The sequence below is a fragment of the Suncus etruscus genome, chromosome 1 (assembly GCF_024139225.1).
Source record: "Suncus etruscus isolate mSunEtr1 chromosome 1, mSunEtr1.pri.cur, whole genome shotgun sequence".
NCBI lineage: Eukaryota > Metazoa > Chordata > Mammalia > Eulipotyphla > Soricidae > Suncus > Suncus etruscus.
This window is the reverse complement of record NC_064848.1, coordinates 191536468-191553946: the sequence shown is the minus strand read 5'-3', so window position 1 is coordinate 191553946 and position 17479 is coordinate 191536468. Positions and strand designations below refer to the sequence as shown.

Genomic DNA, 17479 nt, shown 5'->3' with positions numbered 1-17479 from the left:
AGGGGGGGGGGGTCGTCCCCCGAGGAGCGCAGGCAGCACGGCCTAGACCCCTTAGCAAAGTGTACAAACTTTATTGGGCTCACTCAAACACCCACACGCACGCACCACGGAGATGGAACAGCACCTGGCCAGGTTCCACTGAGGTCAGAGCCTGCCGGCCTTTGCATGGAAACCCCAGGGCCCATGAGGGTGGGGAGGGTCCAGGAGAGTTGCGGGGAAGGTGCTGGGGAGGCCTGAGTAGTGGCAGCCTCTGAGTAAGGAAGGGTCGAGGCTAGCTAGCAGGGTCTTCATAGCATCTGTCTTGCGGTGTGGATCCTGGGAAAGACGTCCCATCGCAAGCTCTTCCTGCGCACACACTTGGTACCCTTGGTCGAGCATCGGTAGCCAGAGGGACAGCAGTGGCGTTGATCCGGACAGCAGGTGCCCTGCAGGGGCGGAGGGGGTGAGTGGCCCCGCAGCTGCCCACCTGCCCCCTGCCCACCCACAGCAGGGCAGCACTGACCTGGGGGTAGGGGCAGCAGGCCCAGTTTCCGCTGCGGTCCTTGCAGCAGGTCTGCTGGTCTTGGCAGAAGTGCCCTTCGCCACATTTCACGCTGCCGGCCTCCACATGGGGTTGGAGGGCCAGGTTGGTGGCGGGGGGCGAGGGTGAAACCACCTGCTTCTCACAGGTTCTGGCCTTCACATTGCAGGTGTAGCCGTTAGGGCAGCAGTGCTGGCGGTCCTCACAGCACACAGCCTGGGGCGGAGGGGAGGGGACATGGGTGCTGACATGCTGCAGCCCAACCTCAGCCCAGCCCTTAGGGACACTCACGTGTGATGGGCACTCACGTGGGGCAACTGACAGCAGGCCCAGCCGCCTCTGAGGCTGGGGCAGCAGGTCTGACCCACAGGGCAGCTGGTGTGCTGGTCACAGCCAGTGTCGCTGAGAGCTGGCCTCTTCTCCAGGCCGGCCACCATCCTGTTGCCCTTCTCACATTCGCCCTCATCCGTGCACCTGTAGCCCTTGGGACAGCAGTGCTCGCCATCTGTGCAGCATACAGCCTGCAGAGATTGGAAAAGGGATTCTCAGAACCACCCCAAACCACCCTCCCAACTCAGCCTCCTGCTTAGGATGCCAGCTGACCCAGACACTCAAGTACCTCTGGGGCGGGACAACAGCCCCAATCTCCTGACTGCAGCCGACAGCAGGTGGTGGCACTAGGACAGCTGGTGACGTTATCACAGGGAACATCCCTCTGGGCGACATGGGCGCTGGACTCGCTGGGCTGGGCTGGGACCTTCTCCATCCAGGGCACCTGACGGAGTGCCTGCTCACATACCCCCTTCTCGGTGTCACATTGGTACCCCATCGGGCAGCAGTGCACTCGGTCGTCACAGCACACGGCCTAGAGGAAGGGCACAGTGGTGGGATGGGCTAGGAACCTGGCCAGCCACCCCCTCTGCTCAGGCCCAGGCCACCCATCCTGGTACCTGGATAAAGGGGCAGCAGCCCCAGGCGCCCGACTGGAGGCGGCAGCAAGTATAGTCATCTGGGCAGCTGACCTCGCTGTCACACTTCACATCCCGCACTAGGAAGAGAAGAGATGGGTCAGCGGGGCCAGGGCTCGGGACTGGCCCCCCCTTTGCCAGATCCCAGCTGGCAATGGATGCTGAGAATGGGGGTTTCTGCTGTACCCCGGTGTGAGGGGAAGAGGCTGCTCCCGCCCTAACCACTGCATGCAGCGATCTGCCCCATGTCCCTGGCACAGAATGGTACCACCTCGCCATACCTGTGTGTGCCGGGAGCTTGGTGAGCAGGTCTGTGGCCTTGTCCTGGGAGGAGCATGTAAGGTGGACCAGGTCGCAGGTGGTGTTCTCAGGGCAGCAATGAATGTAGTCGGGACAGAAGGTGGCCTGGGTGGGCATGCAGGAAGAAGACTTGGTTCCTTTGGGCGGCTGGCATTGCCCCCAACCCCCGCTAGGGGGCAGCATGAGTCCTGAGCAGCTAGGCCCCAACCATGGGCAGAGTGCCAGCAAGGTAGGTGCCCAGGCCCGGCAATTGTGGATCATCCACTATAACCCCTCACTCACTCACATTGATCATCGGGCAACAGCTATACGTCCCGTTAGGCAGCTGACAGCAGGTAAAATCTTCAGGACACTGGGACCGACCATCCGGACAAATGACATCACCTAGAAGTTTCGAGAGGCCTGGAAGCAGCCCTGGGGGTGGGAAGTCCGGCAAGGCCTCTCCTTACTTTTACCCCCAAGCTTGTGTCCCCCACTGCCTCACCTGCCCTGATCCTCTGGGCGGGGGTCTTCACTGCCAGGGGCTGAGGGCCTGTGTGCGCCACGCAGTGGCCGTGAGTGAGGTCACAGGTGGTGCCATGGGGACAACAGTGCACCTTATCTTCACAGCACAGAGCCTAGGGGACAGACTAACTCTGACCCTGCACCCTTAAGGTCCCTTGCCCGCCCCCAAGCCCCTCAACCCCTTCCCAAACCTTTACCTGGGGCATGGGGCAGCACCCCCAAGAACCATCTGGCATAGGGCAGCATGTGGAAGACTCGGGGCACTCGACCTGGCTGTCCGGGCACTGGATGGCGGTGCTTAGGAGGCTGGAACCTGTGAATGGGACCCAGGACCCCAACTTCCCTTCACCGACCACTTCCCCTTCACTCCAGGAGCTGCAGGCCCCAGGGCTCCTGGGAGGTTGGGGGGATTGGCCTGGGCATTCCTAACTTGCTCTCTGGCCCACCTCAGGATTACAGGCCCAAGGAGTTACCCAGCTTTACAGCACCTTGCCCAGGACCTAGGGTCACACAGTTTCTTAGACCAGCCTCCCCCACAGTGAGCTGGGAAGCTGCTTAGTACGGATGCCACAGAAATGAGGGTCGGGGGGTGTCCCTGGCACACCTGGGTTCCGGAAACATGAGCGGCCATCGGCGCTGCAGTGGAAGCCCCGCGGGCAGCAGTGCTGACTGTTTGCACAGGCCACAGCCTGGAGGGCAGACAGAGAGGCTTTTGTTGGGCTGGGAAGACCCTTTGCTTTGGAAAAGGTTTGAGCAGGAGACACAAAGCCAGTGTAAGCCCTCAGCCGAGCCCGTGGGCCCCTCACCTCAGGAAATGGGCAGCATTTGGAGGTCCCCAACGCGGTGAGAACACAGGAGGAACCCACGGTGCAGTGGCCACCAGTCCCGCATTGTCTGCCTAGCTGCCCACTCAGTACTGGGGACACTGTGTCCTGGGGAGAGAAGGAGCCCTGAGTTTTCTGGACTGGCTCAGAAGAACCCCGAGGGGGGCTCCGGCCAGGTATGACCACTCACCAAAACTGGATTGCAGCAACTGTAGCGGGTGCTTCCTGATTCTAGGCAGCAGGCCACGGGGCAGTGCTGCCCATCTGGGCACTGTGTAGCCGCCACCAGCTCTGCCACAAAGGCCACCCAGCTTACCAGGATCCACATGGTCAACCTGTCAAACCGCAAGAACACACTGGGCAACTCGTTCTTACCTGCACCACCCGGATCTTGGGGGTCAGTCACCCCCTGCCCACAGTGAAGATGCCCAAGTTTCTGTATCTCCCCCAAAGACTCGATGCCCGGGCAAGGAGAGAGGTGGGGCTCCATGCATCCTAGGTCACACAGAATCCCTGTGCCAATCTCAGTCCTGGCACCTGGGCCCACATTCTGCCTGCACTCCTGGGGTGAATGTAGAAATGAGGGTAGGTGAAAATCAGGAAGACTTGTGGGTTTTGTGGCCACTGTGGAGTTGGGGAATCAAACAGTCTTGGTAGAACAGGAATGTGGTAAAAGAAGGAAGAGGATCCCCTCCCCTTGGAAGAAGCCAAGGTTCCACTTCCCCAGCCCACCCCTTTAGCCTCAGCACTAGGGTTCACACCTGAACCCCACTGAGAGGCCCCCGAGACAGCGCGAGAAACCACAGGGTTGAGAAAGTGATAAAAGGGGGAAGTGTGGCCAGTGGGTTCTGGGCCTTCACCAGAGCCTTCCCCGGGGCCACCAGGAAATGGGACACAGGCTGGGCCACTGAGACACCTGTGTTTTCGGGGGCCCCCAATACCACTAGGCTTCTTCAAACTCCCACAGTACCAACCCTGTCCTGGAGTGACTCAGATGCAGGCAGACACACATGCAACCACTAGGTAGCAACCTCACTAAGGGGCACCCTCAGTCCTGGGAAGGGAGCCTCTCACTTCCTAAAGGGGTCCTCCCCCCAAGAGGCAAATACAGTCTGTGGCTAGACATCTTGAGACAACTAACCTGCCACTATCTTGTTGCTTCCTTCAAGCACCAGTCCAATTATTACCTGCCTTTTTCAGAGGAGGAAATTTGGGCTCAGAGACATCAGCCACAGGCTCCTGCCACAAATCAAGTCATGGAGGTGAACAAAGATGGTGAACTAAGCATACAGACCCCATCCCTTCCCCGGCACCAGAAACCCAGGCCCAGGAGGAGAAAGGAGAAGCCTAGGATTCAAGTACAACAGAGGGTCTCAAGTTTGCTGGGCTACCACCTTCTTTTTAGAAAAAAAAATCTAGGGCCCGGAGAGATAGCACAGCGGCGTTTGCCTTGCAAGCAGCCGATCCAGGACCAAAAGGTGGTTGGTTCGAATCCCGGTGTCCCATATGGTCCCCCGTGCGTGCCAGGAGCTATTTCTGAGCAGATAGCCAGGAGGAACCCCTGAGCACCACCGGGTGTGGCCCAAAAACCAAAAAAGAAAAAAAAATCTAAATTCTCAGCACCCCCAGAAAATCCACTTTTAAAGAAACAAACTAACAACCTCCCAGTTGCATTCTAGGCTGCTACCCTCCCACCCCAGCATAATTCCTGCACCCTTCAGTATCCCCACTTCAGGAAACACTAAAGTACAGGGACCAGGAAGAGCTGAAATGAGCACAGGTGCTGCTGCAGAGCTACTGTAGTAGGGGCCCATCTCCTCTCCCCCTTACTATGAGCATCAAGAGCCGCTCCCTGGCCCGCCAGCAGCTCCCAGGTCTGGGCACACAGTGGGCACACTCTTTGCTAGGCTGCCTGCCACAGACCACAGGTCTGCGGACACCCTTATCATTTCTAAGTATATTTCCCTGCCAGGGTGTCTGGGTTAGGAAGATGAAACTACAGTCGCTGAATGACAGGGCGACTCAAAGTCCCCACGTGGCCACGGACAGCTGCAGAAGGTGGGGGATCGGGGAGGAGACGCCCAATTCCTCTCTGTAGGATTCAGAGCCAAGGCCTCAATCCCACCCGGGGGCCTCCCCAAGTCCCCAACTCCGCCAACATCCGCAAGCTGGTCACCCCCAATTCAGAACGCCAAATGAGAAGGCAGATCCCTCCGAGGTGAGTCCACTCACAGAGCACAACACAATGAGCAGGAAAAAGTGACAGGGCACAGCGGAAGTTGGCGGGTCCCACCCACCCCCCATAAGAGGAAGTATGGCAGAGACAGCAGGAGCGAGGTTCGCATCCCCAAGTTCCCACCAGCTCCAGGGAGGCCCAGACTCCAGTGGAGTCCTGCGGGGGTCCGCCCACCACCTCCTTTGCCACCCGCGGTGCCCCGATCGTGTGCGGGGAGCGGAACCGGCCCAAGGCCCAGTGCACGGGGTGAGGGGGAACTGCAAATTCCAGGGGTGCAGGAGAGACAGCGCCTCCCTTCCCAGGCGTTTGACAGCGACCTCTGCTCACTTCCACCCTCCTCTACCTTTGTCCCCCAGCAGAAATCCCCAAAGGAGTTGCACTCCTTGAGCCTGGTCCCCTGGTTGTGGAGACTCCAAAGGGACCCCGAAACCCTCCGAGGAGGGACGAACGAGGGGATGGCACGGGCGCGGCTTTACCTTCCACCAGCTCCAAGTTCGCCGGCCAGCGACTGCCCGGCGGCTCCCACATCTAAGGCCTGGCAGCCAGGCCACGCCCACCTCGGCCTCCATTGGTCAAAGGTCGGGGATATCGCTCTCCCATTGGCTACCTGGAGGCGTGGAGGCGGGGCCATCCTGGCAGCATTACTTCTTTCCTACTCCAGTAACTCTCCTTCCTCCTGTCTTCTGCGCCCAGTTTCTGGGGATCATGTGATTAGTGAATCATGTGACAGACACCCTGCCCGGCTTCCCAGCGCCTGCCTTGCCGCCTCCCCCGCTCTGCAAGCATCTGATAGAGTTTGCCAGAGGTGGGCATTCTGGAGTCCAGGGGGGCTAACCTCTGAATGTGTGTTCAAGATCTCTCCCTATTTGAGGGGTGTCCGCTTCTGGATGTGGGAAATGGGTACTCCTATTTCTGTTCTGAGCAAACTCACTAGAACCCCCAAAGTGCGTTGATAGGGCCTATGAGAGCAAGAATAAAAAAGCCTGTCCTGTCCTCAAGGCGCTCACGGAGGAACAGGTTATACAAAGGGTAGAGAAGGGGGAAGGAACTCAGACTAGTTTTTTTAGGGGGGCCAGAAAGATAGACCAATAATCTGGACCACTTGTTTGCTTTTGAGAAGCAGTGGTTTGCTTCCTGGCATATGGTGGCCCAAACCACCAGAAGGGACCCTCACCCATTCAGCACTGAGCCTGAGCACTATCAGATGAGATCCAAGAACCTAAAAGAAATGAGTAAAATTGATTTTGGTACAAGGTCATATGCTATAGATCAACTCTGGATCCAGGGGTGTAGTATAAAGGCGAAGGTGCCTGCCTTGCATAAAGCAGACTGGTTCGACTCCTCAACACAAAGCCTGAAATAGCAAATTCCCCCTTCCCCCAGCACCTCTGATGTGGCCCAAATTCCTAGTGTCCCCCAGAAATAAAGGGCAGCACTACATAGTGGAGAAGAGATTTGATTCTTCTTTGAGAGCCATTTGTGAGCCTAAACTTGTAGGAATTTTGTTTGTTTGTTTGTTTTTTGGTCACACCTGGCAGTGCTCAAAGGTTACTCCTGGCTCTATGCTCAGAAATCGCTCTTGGCAGGCTCGGGGGACCATATGGGAAGCCGGAATTCGAACCACTGATCTTTTGCATGGAAGGCAGCCGCCTTACCTCCATGCTATCTCGCCGGCTCCAGAAATTTTATTTGTTTTATTTTTTGTTTTTTTGGGCCACACCCATTTTGATGCTCAGGGGTTACTCCTGGCTAAGAACTCAGAAATTGCCCCTGGCTGAGTGGGGGGACCATATGGGACACCCGGGATAGAACCGCAGTCCTTCCTTGGCTAGCGCTTGCAAGGCAGACACCTTATCTCTAGCGCCACCTCGCCGTCCCCGGCTCCAGGAATTTATTTATTTATTTATTTATTTATTTATTTATTTATTTATTTATTTATTTATTTATTTATTTTGGTTTTTGGGCCACACCCGGCGGTGCTCAGGGGTTACTCCTGGCTGTCTGCTCAGAAATAGCTCCTGGCAGGCATGGGGGACCATATGGGACACCGGGATTCGAACCAACCACCTTTGGTCCTGGTCCTGGATCGGCTGCTTGCAAGGCAAACGCCGCTGTGCTATCTCTCCGGACCCGGCTCCAGGAATTTTTAAAAAGTTTAAATGAAGGGCAGGAGCGATAGCACAGCGAGTAGGATGTTTGTCTTGCACGTGGCCAACCGGGGTTGGGTCCCCGTCATCCCATATGGTTCCCAGAGCCTGCCAGGAGTAATTTCTGAGCACTAAGTGAGGAGTAATCCCTGAGCGCCACCTGTGTGGCCCCAAAATTAAAAAAAAAATTAAAGCCCCATGATTTGCTAAGTTATTTATCGTTGGGTTTTAGAGATACTGTGTTCCAACACCAATTCTACCACCTGTGTTTTCTTCCCTCCAAAAATGTTAAAAATGTTCCCAAGTCTCTGTGTCTCTGTCTCTCTCTGTTTCTGTGTCTCTGTCTCTGTCTGTCTCTCTGTCTCTGTCTCTGTCTCTCTGTCTCTCTCTCTCTGTCTCTGTCTCTCTCTCTCTCTCTCTCTCTCTCTCTCTCTCTCTCTCTCTCCACCTTAACATGTTTATTTTTTTTTTTTTTTGTGGTTTTTTTGGGTCACACCCGGCTGTGCTCAGGGGTTTTTCCTGGCTCTGTGCTCAGAAACTGCTCCTGGCAGGCACGGGGGACCATATGGGACGCCAGGATTTGAACCGATGACCTTCTGCATGAAAGGTAAACGCCTTTACCTCCATGCCATCTCTCTGGCCCCAACATGTTTATTTTAAAGTTGAATGCTTGAGCTTTGGATCTGTTGTTTCAGGGTTGTTTGTTGATTCTAAGTGGAGGGTGTTTATCTGACTGCAGAAAAGTGGCTGACCAGGGGCCTGTTAGGAAACTAGAGTCAAAGGGCAGCGAGGAGCTGAGATTTAGTGCTTAAGTTTCTGCAAGGGGGAGACTGGAGAGGGACCGCAGCATCCGTTTGGGGATGCTGGGGAGGGAGCGAGAGGCAGGCTGGACGAACTCTACCAAAGGCTAGAGAGATTAGGAATGTGAGTTGGGCGCCAGTAGAGCCTGCGCCCGGGTTAGGGGGGGGGGGTTGTTGCTGGGACAGATCTGCGCATGCTCTTTTCCTGGCGTCCTGGGGCTAGACCGACTGCACACTCGTGATGTTCATGACGTGTTCTGCAAATCAGAACTGAGTCTCTTTAGTCCCAACTGCACTGAACCAGGAAAGAAGGCAGGCGAGGCGAAAAGGCATCAGAGGGACTGAAATACATTTTAGGGAGGTGATCTTCAGGTGGCTTGACCTGGACGGATGTTTCAGGCAGCAACTGGGGTTGTCACAACTAGGGCAGATCCCCTGGCATCTAGAGGGTGGAGCTTCTCAACCTCCTACCAGACACACATAGACAACCCCCCCAAACAAAGGGTATTCTGCCTCCATGAACTGGAGTGATAACACAGTGGGCTAGGTTTGATCTCCTGCACCACTTTTGGTTAACTAGTACCCCCACCCCCGTGTTCCCTAAGTACAGAAACAGGAATAAGCACTAATCACAACTGGGTGTGGCCCCCAAACAGAGCCAAACCAGACTTTTCTGTCTCTGAGGTCCCGAGTGGGGAGTTTGGGCGTCAGTACTTTAAAGTCCTGTCTCAGACTATGCGCAAGTTTGTTTGTTTGTCTCTTCCTCTTTCTTCCTTTCTTCCTTCCTTTCTGTCTCTTCCTTCCTTCCTTCCTTCTTTCTTTCTTTCCTTCTTTCTTTTCTTTCTCTTCTTTTTTCTTTCTCTTATTCTTTCTTTATCTTTCTTTCTCTCTTTCCTTTTCTTTCTTTCATATTCTCTCATTTTTTCCCAGAGTTTACTTCCGGCTCTGCACTAAGGACAGGAATGCATGGGAAAACCTGCCCAACATCCTGGGGACACTGAGTTCTGGGGCAAACAGTCTTGGGTGACTGCTTGGACCTTAAGGAAATTACCCATTAAGGACAGACTGAAACTGAAGTCTGAGCATTTGGGAGACTCAGGTCTGACCATTCAATGTGGTGCTGGCAGCTGAGATCCACATATAGAAGCTTAACAGGCTCAGGCCCATCCATGTCTCAGGGACTAAAAAGCACCACCCACACACCTCAATAAAACTTCAGTCTCCTTTGTCCCCCACTCAGGAATGAGGCGCTCAAGGCTCCTGACTCTGTGCTCAAGGATCACTCCTAGAAGGGCTTAAGGGACTATATGAGATGTCAATATTGAAGCAGGGTCAGCCACGTACAAGTCAAGAACCCTGACCCTATTATCTATCTGGTCCTCCTGCTGTAAGCCTTTGTTTGTTTGTTTTAGGGCGCACTCAGGGTCACTCAGGTCTTACTCCTGCTCTGTTCTCAGGGATCACTCCTGGTGCTGAGTATTGAAACCAGTCCAGCTGTATACAAGACAAACGCCTAACCACCCGTATTATCAAGACCACCATCTTCCAATTTTCTTTAATGGTTTTTTTGGCCACATCTAGTGGTGCTCAGGGGTTATTTCTGGCCTTGCACTCAGAAGTCATTCCTGGCAGCTCAGGGGACCTTATGGAATGCTGGGAATTATCCCAGGTCGGCCTCATGCAAGGCAAATGCCCTACTGCTGTGCTATCACTCCGACCCCCATCTTCCCAGTTTTTGAGTAACAATAACTGTGCTGTTTCTCTGAGGGCATATATGGGTGTCAATTCCTAAGCATGGGATGATACAGTGGGTAGGGAATTTGCCTTGCACAAGACTGACCCAGGTTTGATCCCTGGCATCTCATATGGTCCTCCAAGTCTGCTAGGAATAATTTCTTTCCCCCTCCGGAATAATTTCTAAGCTCAGAACCAAGAGTAACCCCTGACTCCCCCATGGATTTGACCCAAAAATAAGAGAATTTTCTTCTTTCTTTTTTTTTTTTTTTTTTGGTTTTTGGGCCACACCCTGTGACGCTCAGGGGTTACTCCTGGCTATGCGCTCAGAAGTTGCTCCTGGCTTCTTGGGGGACCATATGGGACGCCGGGGGATCGAACCGCGGTCCGTGCGCAGGCAAGGCAGGCACCTTAGCTCCAGCGCCACCGCCCGGCCCCTCTTTCTTTCTTTCTTTCTTTCTTTCTTTCTTTCTTTCTTTCTTTCTTTCTTTCTTTCTTTCTTTCTTTCTTTCTTTCTTTCTTTCTTTCTTTCTTTCTTTCTTTCTTTCTTTCTTTCTTTCTTTCTTTCTCTCTCTCTCTCTCTCTCTTTCTTTCTTTCTTTCTTTCTTTCTTTCTTTCTTTCTTTCTTTCTCTCTCTCTCTCTTTCTCTCTCTCTCTCTCTTTCTTTCTTTCTTTCTTTCTTTCTTTCTTTCTTTCTTTCTTTCTTTCTTTCTTTCTTTCTTTCTTTCTTTCTTTCTTTCTCTTTCTTTGGTTTTTGGGTCACACTGGACAGCACTACGCAGCTCTACACTCAGAAATGGCTCCTGGCAGGCTCGGGGACCATATGGTATGCCGGGATTTGAACCACTGTCTTACTGCCTGCTACCTCTCTGGCCCTTTTTTGGGGGGGGTTGGTTTTTGGATCACACCCAGTGACGCTTAGGGGTTACTCCTGGCTATGTGCTCAAGAATCACTCCTGGCTCAGGGGACCATATGGGACACCAGGGATCGAACCCAGGACTGTTTTGGGTCAGCTGCGTGCAAGGCAAACATCCTACCGCTGTGCTATAGCTCCAGCCCCGAGAATTCTTTTTTAAATGTTTTATTATAACACCATGATTTACTAAATTGTTTATGATAGTTATTTAGGACATAAAATGCTCAAACATTAATCTCACCTTCTCTTCACCAGTATCCCCAATTTCCCACCCACCACCCTAGCCTGCCCCTTTGCAGACAAAAACTCATTTAAAGTATAGTGTTTGTTACAACACAAAGGCAAAGGGAATGATCAAAACCCAGGGATCAACCAGGGACCATTTGAAGTAACTGCTACATCTCTCTCATGCTGTTACTAAAGACAGTGTGTCGAAGGAGTTACTAGGCTGTGGTTGGAGCTAGTGCCTTCTGTGTTACTGTTTAGGTTCACTGAACTTGGTAGATTGCTATGTAACTTTCCCATCAGATTTCCTGTGATACTACTGTAAAATTTTGAGGTGTCAAAAATGTGGTGGCCTAGCAGTTTGGTAAGGTAAGGTTAAGTTGTGAAGCCTGGGGCCCGGAGAGATAGCACAGCGGTGTTTGCCTTGCAAGCATCCGATCCAGGACCAAAGGTGGTTGGTTTGAATCCTGGTGTCCCATATGGTCCCCCGTGCCTGCCAGGAGCTATTTCTGAGCAGACAGCCAGGAGTAACCCCTGAGCAACGCCAGGTGTGGCCCAAAAACAAACAAAAAAAAAAGTTGTGAAGCTGGGCTATTTCTGTTGGAGGGACGTAGGGGGTGGTTCGAGGCTGCTGTGGTTCATGTAAAAAAGGAAATCTGCGGGCCCGGAGAGATAGCACAGCGGCGTTTGCCTTGCAAGCAGCCGATCCAGGACCAAAGGTGGTTGGTTCGAATCCCGGTGTCCCATATGGTCCCCCGTGCCTGCCAGGAGCTATTTCTGAGCAGACAGCCAGGAGTAACCCCTGAGCACCGCGGGGGGTGTGGCCCAAAAACCAAAAAAAAAAAAAAGGAAATCTGCCCCTACCCATTCTGAGAATGCAACAGGTATCAGCCAGGACCAGACTCCCTGGGAAGAGTTGATGGCCTTTATTTTCTTTTATTATTATTATTATTATTATTATTATTATTATTATTATTATTATTATTATTTTATTATTATTTGGTCAGACCCAGCAGTGCTCAGGGGTTACTCCTGGCTCTACACTCAGGAATCATTCCTGAGTGGGGAAATATTCCTGCAGGGGAAATATGGGATGCCAAGAGTTGAACCCTGGTTGGCCGTGTGCAAGGCAAATGTGCTATCACTCTACCTCCCAGTCATTATTTTCTTTCAGAGCTTGGTAGAGGAGTTGGGCTGGGCTGTTTTTCAAAAATAAAATAATTATATTTTTAAGGTTAAGATTTTTTTGGAGAGGGGTTGGCGCTCAGGGGTTACTCCTAGCTCTGCACTCAGAAATCGCTCCTGGCAGGTTTAGGGGAACATATGAGATGCTGGAATTAGAATCACCGTCAGCTCTGGATCTGACGCATGCAAGGCAAACACCCTACCGCTGTTCTATCTCTTCGTCCAATTAAAAGACAGGTTTTTAATAAAGTCTGTCTAAAAAGACAAACTTAATGAAATGAATGAAAAGGGGGCAAATCTTTACTTGGGAAAAGCTTTCTTGGAGATCACACCGGGCAGCACTCAGGGGTTACTCATGGCTCGATGCTCAAAAATCACCCCTAGCAGGCTCGGGGGACCATATGGGATGTCAGGATTTGAACCACGGTCCTTCTGCACGCAAGGCAAACACACCCCACCTATGTGCTATCTCTTTGGCCCCAAGGGAAAAGCTTTCTTTAATCCATTGTTACTTCCAGGCCAAACCTTGGATGAGGTAAAAGATTAGTAAGTAGTCAGAAGTCCCTATGCATCAGATATGTCCCCAAATAAACATTCCTTTCATCTGAGAGGATAGGGCAGTTAAGAGAGCAATAAGCCACAGGGCATTCTATCAATAATTGTTAACTAATTGTTATTGACTATTAACTATTAACTGTTATTGAACTAACTAAACTGTTATTTCAGTTTCAATATATTTGTCTTGATGCTGAGTTTTCCATGTAAAAAGATATTTAGCTGGGGTCAAAATTAAAATGAGATGGAAGAGAATTAAGAAAAAAAACTGTGGTTAGGGTTAAAAAGATAGCATGGAAGTAGGGCGTTCGCCTTGCATGCAGAAGGACGGTGGTTCGAATCCCGGCATCCCATATGGTCCCCCGAGCCTGCCAGGAGTGATTTCTGAGCGTAGAGCCAGGAGGAACCCCTGAGCACTGCCGGGTATGACCCAAAAACCAAAATAAAGAAATACAGAGATATTTAGCCAAGGTCCATTTGCCTGTGCTAATAATTTTATCTGGAAGTAAATGCTCAAATATATACATACTTAGCACAGCAAAAGGGAGATTTATATTTAGGCCAAATAAATATTTGGCTTATTGATATCACAATATCTTATCAGGGAAGATCTCTCTCTCTCTTTTTGTTTTGTTTTGTTTTTTTGTTTTTTTGGGCCACACCAAGTAACGCTCAGGGGTTACTCCTGGCTATGAGCTCAGAAATCGCTCCTGGCTTGGGGGACCATATGGGACACCGGGGGATCGAACCTCAGTCCGTCCTAGACTAGTGCACCTTACCTTACCTCTAGCGCCACCATGCCGGCCCCTAGATCTCTCTCTCAATTAGCCATGCAGGAACCACTCCACAGCAGGCCTACTAGTTTACAGCTTCCTCTAAAGCAGGGCTTCAGCACTCCATGATGGGAGTAATTCCAGAGTACAACCAGGCATGGACCCAGAAGCAAAATTAAAATGAGATGGAAGAGAATTAAGAAAAAAAAAAAAACTGTGGTTAGGGTCAAAAAGATAGCATGGAGGTAGGGTATTTGCCTTGCGTGCAGAAGGACAGTGGTTCAAATCCCGGAATCCCATATGGTCCCTGAGCCTACCAGGAGTGATTTCTGAGTATAGAGCCAGGAATAACCCCTGAGAGCTGCCGGGTATGACCCAAAAACAAAACAAACACAAAAACAAAAAAACCTGTGGTTTGCAATATTTTTACCGAGGGATATGCCGATCATTTTTTATCTCATTTCAGCATCCAATTCTTGTCCAGAGTGAATTAAATAATTTTTTTTTGTTTTTTGTTTGGGGGGGAGGCCACACCCAGCTGTATTCAGGGGTAACTCCTGGCTTTGCTCTCAGAAATCTCTCCTATCAGGCTCAGGAGACCATATGGGATGCCAGGAACTGAACCCAGGTCTATCCTAGGCTGGCTTCATGCAAGGCAAATGTCCTACTGCTGTGCTATCATTCTGGTCCCATGAATTAAATAATTCTTTTTTTTTTTTTTGGTTTTTCGGGCCACACCCGTTTGATGCCTAGGGATTACTCCTGGCTAAGCGCTCAGAAATTGCCCCTGGCTTGGGGGGACCATATGGGACGCTGGAGGATCAAACCGCGGTCCTCCCTTGGCTAGTGCTTGCAAGGCAGACACCTTACCTCTAGCGCCACCTCGCCGGCCCTGAATTAAATAATTCTTAAGCCTAATGTTGCTGGATGGAGTCATGTCCAGAGTCATATCTAATTGAAATGATAGTGCCTGGTGAAAGAACGGAGGCTCAGCAGTAGAGTACAAGCTTCATGTAAGAGGTATGTTTGATCCCTGGCAACACATACATACACAGATACTGAGCAAAATAGCTTTATATCTTTTCAATTTATCCTCCAGCGCTCAGGGGTTACTCCTGGCTCTATGCTCAGAAATCGCTCCTGGCAGGCTTGGGGGACCATATGAGATGCCAGTATTCGAACCACCAACGTTCTGCATGCAAGGCGAATGCCTTATCTCCATACTATCTCTCCTCCCCCCCTTAGGGCTTTATTTGTTTGTTTGTTTGTTTGGGGGTCACACCTGGTGGTGCTCAGGGGTTACTCCTGGCTGTCTGCTCAGAAATAGCTCCTGGCAGGCACAGGGGACCATATGGGACACCGGGATTCGAACCAACCACCTTAGGTCTTGGATCGGCTGCTTGCAAGGCAAACACCACTGTGCTTTCTCTCCGGCCCCCCCTTAGGGCTTTTCAAGTGGCCAACCCAGGTTCGATTCCCAGCAACTATGTGATCCTCAGAGCACTTGGAGGAGTGAGCGATTCCTGAGTACAGAGAAAGTGCCAAGAGCAACTCCTTAGCATTGTTGGGTGTGGCCCCCAAATAAAACAAAACGAAAACACTGAATGTCCTTTAAACATCTTTTGTCAGTTCATGGAAGGCCTGTACTTCTCCAGAGTCACTTCCCCATATTGAGAATTATCTGGGTTATCTGTGATGATCCAGAAAAGAACCAGCCAGTGAGTTTATAGGAAGAGGTAGTCAGATATAGTCAAGATATTTGACTCATGTGATTATGAAAGCCAGCAAGTTAGGACTCTGTGCTGTGGGCCAACAGGCTGGGACCCGGCAGTCAGTAAAGCCGAGGAAATACAAAGGCAGTTGCTGGAGTATTTTCTTGCTTCTAAGTAGAACTTTAATCAGAGGGGGACACATAATATAGGGTGATCTTCTCTGGCCCATATTCACCAACTTAAGAGTTCCTTTTGGGGCTGAGAGGTAGCTCTATGGTTAAAGCAGCTGCCTTGCAAAGCAAGCACAAATCCCCAAATTTGATTCATGGTACTTCCTAGGTACATCTCGTGTCTCCTGACAGCTCTGCCATTTGTGCCTGGTAGCTGTGTTTTCTGAGATCCCTGCCTGGGATCACAAGAAATTCCTCAGTGGGGGCACCTTTTGGAGCCAAGTCTGGGTGGATATTTAACTGGCAGGAGAGAAGTGGCTGAACATGGAATGTTAGGAAACCGGATATGAAGAGCAGGTGGGGATAGAGATTTAGTGCCAAGATTCTGCAGACAGAGCCTGGAGAGAGTCCAGATCATTCAACTTGGGAGGTAGTAATCAGGGAAGGGAGCAAGTCAGATGCTGTAGGGCTGTTTATTTTCTTTTGGCTTATTTTTTTTTTTATTTTGAGTCCACACCCAACAGTGCTCCGGGCTTACTCCTGGCTCTGTGCTCTGGAATCACTCCTGGTGGGGCTCAGCGGAACATCTGTGATGTTGGGGATCCAACCCAGGTTGGCTGCATGAAGGTAAAGGCCCCACCTGCAGCTGAAGGACTGTGACAGAGGCTCTGCCATGGTGCTTGGCCTGGAGGGAACCTTGAATGGATCCCTCTGGTCAGGAATTTTCTCCAGCTCAGCCCCCCCAATTGCCCTCACAGGTGATGAACAACCAGGTGCCCCATTTTCACTTCAGTTAATCCCTCCCTGGGTCATCCTGATAGCCCTCAGCATTTTCCTCCTTCGGATTTATTGTTTTGTGCATTCAGTGGACCCGGGTTTGATCCCTGGCACCATGCACAGTCCCTTGGAATGATACAAAGCACAGAACCAGAAAAAAGACCTGAGCACCGTTGGGCGTGCCCCACAAATAAAATAAAATAAAATAAAATAAAATATTAAAATAGGGAATGGAGAGACTCAAGACAGGTTCGATTCATGGCATCCCATATGATCCCCCATGCCTGCAGGGAGCAATTTCTGAAAGCAGAGCCAGGAGTAACCCCTGAGCGCCAGGTATGGCCCTAAAACCAACCAATCAATCAAAAAACTACTTTTTAAAAAGTAAAATCAATAAAATAAAATAATCAGGAGAAAAACAAAAACAAAAAAATTAGGGGCCAAAGCGGTTGCACTAGAGGTAAGGCATCTGCCTTGCAAGTGCTAGCCTACGAGGGACCGTGGTTCGATTCCCTGGCATCCCATATGATCCCCCCAAGCCAGGAGCGATTTCTGAGTGCTTAGCCAGGAGTAACCTCTGAGTGTCAATGGATGTGACCCAAAAACAAAAACAAAATAATCAGGAGTAACATTGCAGGTCCCACTTCTTTGGCAGGAACAACTACAAATAGTTTCACTGTTCTGCCCCATGAAGAGTTCACAGCCAAGATGTGGAAGGAGGGCAGGAAAGATTTGTTTTGGAGAAGCAACCTTGTGCAGTATTGGAGTGGATTCGACTTAGAAATCATTTGCTGGGGGCCAGAGAGATAGCATGGAGGTAAGGCTTTTGCCTTGCAAGCAGAAGGTCAGTGGTTAGAATCCCGGCATCCCATATGGTCCCCCGAGCCTGCCAGGAGCGATTTCGGAGCATAGAGCCAGGAGGAACCCCTGAGCGCTGCTGGGTGTGACCCAAAAACAAAACACACAAACAAAAAAATAAATTATTTGCTGGGGCCTGAGCGGTGGTGCAGCAGTGGGGCGTTTTCCCTGTATGCGACTGATCTAGGACGGACCATGGTTCGATACCCCCGCATCCCATATGGTCCCCCAAGCCAGGAGTAATTTCTGAGTGCAGAGCCAGGAGTAACCCCTG

At 51.3% G+C, this 17479-nt stretch overlaps 1 protein-coding gene across 1 annotated transcript; it reads right to left on the bottom strand.

The window, feature by feature from the left end:
- Nucleotides 1-50: 50 nt before the first annotated feature.
- On the bottom strand, nt 51-5960 carry GRN (granulin precursor). The gene is made up of 13 exons (XM_049779346.1): nt 5829-5960; nt 3307-3451; nt 3099-3224; nt 2897-2981; nt 2490-2605; nt 2273-2405; nt 2075-2172; nt 1770-1893; nt 1471-1568; nt 1140-1385; nt 829-1041; nt 503-736; nt 51-425 (listed from the first exon to the last, which is right to left on the bottom strand). Exons 2-13 carry the CDS (start codon nt 3442-3444, stop codon nt 288-290), a joined length of 1749 nt encoding a protein of 582 aa, XP_049635303.1. The 5' UTR covers nt 3445-3451; nt 5829-5960; the 3' UTR covers nt 51-287.
- Between the last annotated feature and the right edge of the window lie 11519 nt (nt 5961-17479).

Bases quoted from the DNA above. Each gene is read 5' to 3' on its own strand.
- GRN (XM_049779346.1), bottom strand. From the start codon at position 3,444: ATGTGGATCCTGGTAAGCTGGGTGGCCTTTGTGGCAGAGCTGGTGGCG. The intron at 3,225-3,306 runs GTGAGTGGTCAT...TTCTCTCCCCAG, and splicing joins GTTGCTGCAATCCAGTTTTG to GACACAGTGTCCCCAGTACT. The intron at 2,606-2,896 runs GTGTGCCAGGGA...TCCCATTCACAG, and splicing joins CTCATGTTTCCGGAACCCAG to GTTCCAGCCTCCTAAGCACC.